The 9538-nt window shown below is 38.4% G+C and overlaps 2 protein-coding genes across 2 annotated transcripts; one reads left to right on the top strand and one right to left on the bottom strand.

Annotated features, from left to right (window-relative positions):
• The first annotated feature begins 1070 nt into the window (after positions 1 to 1070).
• Positions 1071 to 4533, top strand: ube2g1b (ubiquitin-conjugating enzyme E2G 1b (UBC7 homolog, yeast)). The gene is made up of 6 exons (XM_010787953.1): positions 1071 to 1473; positions 2320 to 2422; positions 2517 to 2614; positions 2913 to 3091; positions 3567 to 3678; positions 3778 to 4533. The coding sequence occupies exons 1-5, from the start codon at positions 1431 to 1433 to the stop codon at positions 3651 to 3653; spliced, it is 510 nt and encodes a 169-aa protein (XP_010786255.1). The 5' UTR covers positions 1071 to 1430; the 3' UTR covers positions 3654 to 3678; positions 3778 to 4533.
• Positions 4534 to 4777: 244 nt separating this feature from the next.
• arpc3 (actin related protein 2/3 complex, subunit 3) lies at positions 4778 to 5917 on the bottom strand (the record flags this gene model as incomplete). Its single annotated transcript, XM_010787969.1, has 3 exons — positions 4778 to 5040; positions 5152 to 5246; positions 5773 to 5917. Coding segments are annotated over 3 exons (303 nt in total), but the record flags the coding sequence as incomplete, so codon positions are not given.
• Between the last annotated feature and the right edge of the window lie 3621 nt (positions 5918 to 9538).

Here is a 9538-nt window from a genome sequence, read left to right as displayed (position 1 = left end):
GATACGGAGGTTCAAACAGATCAAATGAGCCACATGGGGCCAAAGGCAGCTATTATGTTAAAGATCATAAAGAGAATAGTAATAAGTAGTAAGTGGTTCGATTTTCCCACCAGTACGTTTTAATAAATGCAGGAGACCTAGAAGCTAAAGAGAGACACATATGAGGTTATAAAATACCAATATTGTGCTATATTTGCGAAGACAATGAGCCTGTAATGAGTCATATTTGAGGCATATATAACAAGGTGTCATGGATACAGTAAAGTACAAGCCTTGGGTTCACCTGGAGAAAAGCAGAAGTAAAGAAATTGAAATATACTGCTGCAGGTATTTTTTTCAGAAAAACAACTGTGCTAGAGGGATGATCTTTGGTCCTGCCTGAAACCGTTGTAGAACTTTTAATGGCTCTGAATGTAGTGGATACAGGGAGGGCTTTTGGTTTTTGAAAGCTGAGAGGATGTGGATATGGCAGGTTATGAATGGAGTGATGTGAAGTGAATTTGAAAGTGGCCTTAGACCATCTGAAAAAGCGGTAGGTCTATATACTGTAATAAGGGGAAACTACAAGGAATGGCAGGGAGTGTGAAGGCGAGTTGGAATCATTTCAGCCGGGAACTCATTTTGTAGGTAAGTGATAGCAATAAAACAAATTTAGACTGAGACACTGTTTTGTAGGCGACATGTAGTTTGAGTCAGTGATTTTCCCCAATTCAAACACAACATATGAAGGAGTTTAAGCACTGATGTTGGTGAATAATGAATCATTTGAATCTGTGTTCCAAATTATTCCAAAGGCGTTCAAAATTAATAAAATGTATACCTGTGTTGGGGATTTACTTTATTATCATATTGTATTTTGTATTACTTATCCTACATAAGTGCCTTATTTTATAAACTTGTCTGTACTATTGACTGTTTAAGATCTGCCGCTGGGGATGCAAATAAAGAACCTGTAGTATTCATTACAAACTGTGAGTCAGTAACGGGCCATTGGGGTTACATCCTGCCTGCTGCCAAACACACGAAGAAGAGAAGTGGTCGAAAGCTGCATGCCATACCCTGGATTTGTCCTTACAGGCAGCACTTCCGAGATGTAGACACAACACACTAATTACTTTATCGAAAATCAACAGCTCTTTAGCACAGTCAAAGCTCTACGTTTGACCGTAACCTTAATTTAATTGTTGGATAATTTGGGGGGACTGTACACAGTTTAGACAAAAAGGCTTGCCTGTGAGGTTACGCTGAGGGCAAAGATCACACACGTTTTTTCTTCGCTTTGGACTCATGTTGTTGGTCTTGTTAGACAGAAAGAGAACAAAACGTGGCTACATTATTTGTTCAATGTTTAATTCAACCGTGGTGACAGTTCGACAGTCATTTGGCCCTAATTAATACAAATAACGGTGGTAAACATATATAGCTGTAAAATGACGGAACAGTCCTCGTTGCTTCTACGTAAACAACTAGCAGGTAAGTTGGCTAACTCTTGCTACTTAAGCTATTTCACTGTATCAAGTTATCACATTATAGCAATAGCTGTGTTTATTGATCTTTGTTTTATTCGGCTAGGTTTAACGTACTGATACGTTTGGCATAATACAGTTGAGGTGCACGTTTACAAATTGCGTATTAGACAGCTGTTAGAGAGGATATGACTAAGGCTAGCTGTTGCTCAATAATCACTGCAGGCATTTAGTAAGCACAGCCCAGGCCAATACATGCGCAGGGATATTAGCTACCAGCTCAGCACTGCCACACGTGTTTTCATCAGTATTTCTTATATTTCGGTCGTTTAATGGTCAACAAACTGATTGCTTTGTGTCCATATCGATATAGTTCGTTCGACCTAAACCTAGTGATAATATATTATGTTACTTAAGTATTTCCCTTGTATGCTACTTTATACTTCTACTCCACTTCATTTTGGAAGCCAATATTGTACTTTTGACTCGACTACTTTTATATAACAAAATTAATTACTGTATATATTCACATTATAAGATAACTTAAATAAAGTAATACATAAACTATGATAAAAAATGATAGGTTAAGATATCCAGCAGCATTATATAAAGAAAATATATCTCCTCCTTTACCAGCAGATATGAACACATTAATGCATCAATAATCAAAATGCAGGTATTTCATAAATGTAATCCTAAACAGGGACATTATGAACAATAGGTAATTTACTTTGATGTTAATACTTATGTGAGATTTTGCATGCAGGACTTTGACTTGTAACAAAGTATTTTTGCACTGTTTATTTAAGGCCCTTTTTAAAGTACATTTAACTGTGTTTATTTTTATTTTCAGAGCTCAACAAGAACCCAGTGGAAGGATTTTCTGCCGGTCTTGTAGATGACGATGACATATACCAATGGGAAGTGGTCGTAATTGGACCTCAGGATACATTATTGTGAGAAAAATGAAGTTACTTTCTTGTGGCTGAGCTGTATATTCATTCATAGTCACCAGTGTACATATTAACACCACCTTTTTGCCATTTTTAGTGAAGGAGGTTTCTTCAAAGCGACCTTAACCTTCCCCAGGGACTACCCTCTGAGGCCTCCCAAGTTGAAGTTTGTCACAGAAATCTGGCATCCAAATGGTAAGAACTAAAATAACAGGCCATCATCTCTATTTCATTTATATCCAAGAAATAATTTTGAAATCAATATTTATTTATGTGTGCAGTGGGTGTGAGCCTAAATGTATACTAACTACTGCTGTTTAAATGTAAATGGTTATAAGATCTGTTTATTTATATCTTCAATCATTTATATGTAAATCGTTTTTTTTCCCTGGGCCTTGTTAAATACATAACCAACTTGTTCTGTTGAGCTGCTGCTTAGTGTCTGCTTCAGTACAAACGTGTCAGTAATCTGTGTGTTATTGTTTTCTGCCAGTGGCAAAAAATGGCGACGTCTGCATCTCCATCCTTCATGAACCTGGCGAGGACAAGTATGGCTACGAGAAGCCTGAGGAGCGCTGGCTGCCGATCCATACAGTAGAGACCATCATGATCAGTGTTATCTCCATGTTGGCAGACCCTAATGGAGACTCTGCTGCCAATGTAGATGCAGCTGTAAGTGTCCATTTTATCTTATAAGAACACTCAAGCTGCAGCTAGTTTGCAGCCTTTAAAAAAAAAAACGTTTGATATACATGTTCCAGTGCGTGGTTCTGACAAGCAATATGACACTTTTAATCCAAAATCTCTCACGCGTATATGTTTACATTTGGAGAATGGTATCTGAAATGCTTATTATATTTCACCAGAGTTTAGTCAAAAGTGGGCTGAGTGACTTGGCCTTGAATCACAATGTCAAGGCCAAGGGAAGCTTTTATCCAGGGGGGGGGGGCTGGAGATGATAATAAAGGCAATAGTTCAAAATCAACTTTTAAAAGAAGTAAACATATTTTTATTCAGATGTACAGTATTGGCAACCTTTTTCGGTAAATTGTGTGGCCAAGAAGTATTGAGAAACATTTCACAAGGGGAAGAAAGGATTGCACTGAGCAGGTTGTTGATAGAATATCTGTCTACTTATATTCTGCAGAAAGAATGGAGGGACGATCCTAAAGGAATTTTTAAGAAAAAGGTAGCACGCTGTGTCCGGAGGAGTCAAGACATGGCTTATGACTAAGGCTTTTCCTACAGCCATCAACACAGTAAGTACTATTTATAAAAATTAAAAAAAAAACAGTTACTTGCTGTTGCTACTCCTCAGGGTGCTGTTATTTTTATTAAGTGTGTTTGTTTTGTTTCAGATTGGAACTGCACAAAGGATTTGACAACTGGTTACACTTAAGATGGCTAAATGATCCCAGGACTTAACTTTGTCGACATCAACTAGTCCCGGAAACAAAAAACAGACTCGCTGGAAAAAAAGTTAATGTTCTCATATTTCTCTATTCATTTCTGTCTTGCAGTTCAATGGTTTATATTTAATGATTTCGCTGAAGGGCATTGGCATTCACGCTGCACAAATTTCAATTTTTCTCCATCAGTTGAAACCGTTTCTGGTCAAGCATCAAGATTTCTCTCACAGGAAGATGAATTATACAGCCTCGTTCTTTCTTTTTGTATATACTCATCAGATGTCTAGGAAGAAACCCCTTTTAAAATGCTCCATTTTGTTAAAATAGTTTACTTGATATTTACCTATTTATTTAGAGGGACTGTTTTAGGATGCATATGTTCTGTTAGGGAGGTTTTTTGTTTGTTTTCACCCTGCCCCACTGAGCCATCCAGTCTACAGTGATTTCATCAATTATGCAACTTTGCAGTCGTTAAAGAGATGGAAATACGGACACTGGCTCTTATTTCCTGGAAGAGTTCTGCAAAGAAAGTGTTCCTTCTCTCCCTGGGGGGCAAACATATCACCCGGCGCTGCCTTAACTTTGACTGCCAGCGAAGGAAACTTATCTTCAATAAGGACTGCATCTGAAAGCTTGTTTGGAATCCAGAAAATAACATTGTGGACAAACCAAAGAGAATACACCAATAAATATATTTTTAATGAACGTGATGTGTTGTTTTACTTTGGATGTAAACTGTGTGTCCTCGTCTGTACAAGTACAGAGCAAATAGTGATAGTCGATATGGCTGCTGTGGTGAAGGCCTATACCAGAATAATCTACCGGTCTAATTTTAATAAATAGTGATAAGCCTCATACAGAGCTACCTACTCACTGTAAAAATAATTTCAACTCCTTGAATACGTGCCTTGGTCTGAGTGAAATGCAATAAGAACAAAAAAGCACCAAATTATATTCTAATCTCCATGATTGTTTTATTGAATTAAGCTCAAAATGGTTAACATCCAGACAAGAGAAGACATCTCCCTAATGTTAAAGAGTATAAAATCATTTTATCAATGCATAATCACAACCCCCCCCCAACCCACCAAAAAAAAAAAAATCGATCCGTCTTGCAGGTGCAGAATCGAAACCTGAGTCCTGAGTTGTTCACTGTCCCGGGGCAGACAGACTTTTGTTCATGAACTGCCTTTTGACAAAGCACACCCACCACTGGAAAAAAACAAAAAACTTGTGTTAAGTAAATGTCTGAAGGCACCCTGTGAGCTAATGGTCACAAAGAAACAGGAAACAGATTGTTTTGATTTGAGATGTTGGCCTCACCTTGCTGGGTTTGTCTGTCTGGGGGTCAAACACGCGATCACATAGCCTCAAGCCGGTCTCCTGGCGGAGCTGCTGGAGGTACGCTCTCATGGTCTCTGGAAAAGGTTGCAGAGGTTGTCACCACAGCCACTTACACCCTCCTTTACATTTTAACAAACACTTTTCCTAGTGAACATTTGATCTTTTACGGCTACATCAGAATTAGGAAGGAGTGGTTTCAAATGACTACTGTGTTTATTTTTGCAACCATTTTCTTTTGCCTTCTTCGGTTGTTTGATCACTTGTGGTTTGCTGTGTATGTACCGACAAGCAGTCCGCACGCAACCAATTAACTCTTCTTGTAGGTGAGCTATAGAAAATACAAACCATGAGTATTTTGCCTAACTTGACAAGAAAGCTGAAACGATATATTGTGCAGCCTTAGCATAGATGTAAATTCCCTTCCACTATAATTATAGGATGATTACATTTCCAGGCGCAATGTTTAAGATTGGGGTTGAGGGTTACCACAAAGGAAATGAAACAGCATTTCTAACTTCCTTTAAGCTGATGGAATTAAAGGATATATGCAACGGGTACAAGGAAAGGGAAACAGCATTAGTTGATGGTGCTTGATCTTACCGTCCTCTTGCTTGTTTGCAGGCTTGACGTACATAGCATTGAGAGGGAAGCCAGGTTCTCCAGGAATGGGGAAGTTAGTGATGCCCAGAGTGTACATCTCCTTCTCTCCCTGGCTCCTGGAGCTGCACTGTAAAGAGGAAACACAAGCCAATGCAAAGGGTTAGATCACCTGTGTTAGTAACACTATTGAAATAGGCATTCAAGCCACTCTGATTTACCACAAGGTTGCGTTCTGATAATCCAATAATCAGCTCCTAAATTCTAACCCTATCTCCTATTCCTTGACCTCTGAGTGAAACGTCACGGGGTTAAGGGATAGTGGATAGGAGAATTCAAAAGGACTTAGGAGAAGAGACTGCGGTACTTTAGAGAATCCGAATGCACTTTCACTATCCGACGTGTTTATGATGCGCCAGCGGACGTCATTGTGTGCGTCTGCTGCTGTGGTGAAACTATGGAAACTACAATGTTCTATACAACGGACTCAACATGGATGTTTAATAAGAACGAGGGACTCATCTAGAGACTCTGCACCGTGCTCTGATGCTGTTGTTTTATGCTTTATGAACTGGACAACAGAGAAACATATTCTTCATGACCAAAGTTGTTATTGAAATAAAAAAGGAAAGTGAAATGTATGCTCGTCACCCTCTCCCTCCGGTCCACATTAATACAAATGATCCCAATACGTATGATTGCATAAATATATCTTAAAATCAATACAAATGTATTTATTATAAATATTAGTCCTTAACACCCATCACTGTGTACATCACCATTCAAACATCTTTTAAAAGTTGAACAAACCCCACACAGCTCAGTGAAATGTTGACTTTATTTGATCATTTCAGTAAAAACTAACGTTCATATTTCTCTTTTTGATAATAATACTGATGAACGTTCAAAAAGGAAGGTTATAAAGGAAGCTTGAAACCTCCTTTCCTTTCATTTGGAGAATTGGAACGGCACTTAACATGGCTGCCACTGACGTACTTCCGGGTCATTTCACTTGGTTAGGAAGGTTCCTAAGCTAAATGGACTATTGGAACGCAACCCCAGTCTGCAGCGGTGCTGACTTGAGACCGGTCTCTACCTAACCGGAGTCACGCTATGTGTGTCCGTCAGGAAACAAGCTGTTAACAAGTAGTTCCAGCAAACATCCACTGATAAATTGCGATGTTAACAACCTCATGATAACCTCATATGTTTTTAACTTAGGATCATACCTGTGTTTAGTCTAGAAAAAGGTAAATGTGTGCATTTTATTATAAAGTTGTGTATATTTACAGACCGTTGCAAAAACTAAGAAGCTTATAAACATCAGGTTTAAAACTAAAAGAGCTTTGAAACACAATGAAAGATGTTTGGAGTTTTATTTGAGTTATTAATTTAAACTTTTTGTCCAATAGATGCTGATTTGAAACCGTTGTTACATACAGTTACGGCATTTCCTGTTTCTGCCGGAGAGAGGGGAGGCCGTCCCAAAGCTTGCCGCTGTATTTACTCCCTCCATCTGACAGGAGGGAGCCTAGTTGAGCTGCGAGTGTGGCTACAGACGGAGTTCACTCCGTCGAGGGAGTGGTTTGGGATTGGGCCGATATCTCCGGCGGTAGAGAAGACCCTCTCCTGTGTGGTTAATGTTTGCCGCCATTCTCCTGAACCGCTTCGCACTCACTCCGAGAAGAAGACACCGGCGNGACCCGGTTCCGGGGTCGAAATTGCGTCATTTGCAGGAAACAACGTCTAAGGAACCTTAATATTTAATAAACTATGAATATTTTATATCCATATAACGGGAAAACCCGTTATATGGATATAAAATATTCATAGTTTATTAAATATTAAGGTTCCTTAGACGTTGTTTCCTGCAAATGACGCAATTTCGACCCCGGAACCGGGTCCGTGGGGCTTAAGAGGTGTCTCATGGCTGTTCAGAGGTCAAAGGGACTTTTAACAACGCTTTTTATATTCTTTCAACTGGGAAAAGTAATATTTTGCTGACCTACACTGGTGATTGAAGTGTATCTGAGATCAAATATATAATATCTGTATTTTCCCTTTAATATCATAAAGGTCTGACAAGAAATAAATCATGTTAGACACTGGCTGTGAAAAAGATTTGAAAGACTTGTGTTTACTTGAGGATAGATCTGGTCAGAACTTCTTACAGTGAAGGCCATTTATCACTAGTTTAGAGACAGACACATTTCCTATACTTTGGGAAAGGATGTATCACAAGAACGATTTAGTGTATTTATTGACCGTTTAGAGTTAGTCTAAGGCACTGTTGTCTATAAAAAAAAGTCCAGGTGCACCAACACTTGCTGATTCAAGTTATATTCAACATGAAAATATGATCAAAGCTGAACTAGATTCCCTATGTTGTGCACAAAACATGGTCTGATCTCTGAAATTCACATTTATTTGAGAGTACATTTCAGAAATCTTAATAAACAAACCCTGTTCTCATAGACCTTATTGATTCTCTAAGTTTGTTCATGCCCTATAAAAGAGGTTTTGTTTGTTAAGGTTCAGCCACCATGTTGTGAAAATGTCGCTGGAGTCACTCATACTTATTTTTGTCTGGGAACTGCCTTGTTTAATGTAGATGATATAATTACGTGTGTACTCATGACCTGTAATTATTTTGGTTAAACAGACTGCATCTTTGTACATTTGCAATTGAGAGAAACTATACCTGTCCTTGATTCATTTATTATGTTTATAATGGGCTGTTACTCAATTAAACTGCAAAAAGGGGACGTCAGGAGAAAGTCATCGTCACAACGCTAAAGCAATAAACGGAAAGGTTGTTACTATTATTGAACTGAGAGCCAGTGGGATTTCTCACTCTCTTGGGACTATGCAAGTTGTAAAAAAGGGTCATAACAATTTGTGGCCTGGAACCAACAGTGTTTTTCTCCCTAAGCCCAATAGGGGATTTTGTACTTAGAACACTTTGTTTTTTAGGTAAAGTCATTAATAGATTCAAATCTCAAAGGAGAATGTGTCTCCATTCAAATGCTGAAACAACATTATTTTATATGTTAAAACTGTTGGCAAGGAATTTGCAGCACACATTTCGAGCACCAGCTAAATGAAAATTATTGATTTTTGTGACCTTTTATACCTTTCCTCTGGCAGTGTTTGTTAAGCACATCTACATGTGCTGCAGTCTGTATGCTCAAGAGTTCCAATTATTGTCTTAACAATAAAAACAAAATAAAAGTTTGTTCAGTATAACAAAGCTTTACTTAGCTGAGAAAGGTGATGAATGTAGAGAAATGTATTGACTAGTATTCATGATATTCTGTCGTCAGAATGTATTAACCCATTGGCCTCTGTTTAGAAATACTTTTTTGCCTTTTGAGTAGCAAGGTTATGAAACAAAATGTCCATCCTGTTTAGAAGTTGTTTGGTTGTAAATACTTTAACCCTCCTGTTGTGTTCATTTTCCCTCCCTTACTTTGGTGTTCTCGGTCAAATTTGACCGGTCCTGTTTTAACTGCTATTACATTAACACAAAAACCATTCATCATCACCAAATTTCATTTAACACCCTTTCGAGCTGTACATATTGTATCAGACTACATGAAAAAATGCATTAAATATACAAAGAATAGACACTGAACATGTATTGCGTGTTCCAGGTGTGATCCATGTGGGACGATGGGCACATAAGAGCGGGAAATGTATCAAATTGGTGTGTGTGTGTTTGTGTGTGCCAGGTGGGATTCACATGGGGGGATGGGCACATAAGGGGGGG

Source organism: Notothenia coriiceps, unplaced genomic scaffold (genome assembly GCF_000735185.1).
Source record: "Notothenia coriiceps isolate Sejong01 unplaced genomic scaffold, NC01 NC01_scaffold00031493, whole genome shotgun sequence".
NCBI classification, from domain to species: domain Eukaryota; kingdom Metazoa; phylum Chordata; class Actinopteri; order Perciformes; family Nototheniidae; genus Notothenia; species Notothenia coriiceps.
The sequence above is the reverse complement of the archived record's forward strand: the minus strand, read 5'-3'. Positions and strand labels throughout refer to the sequence as shown.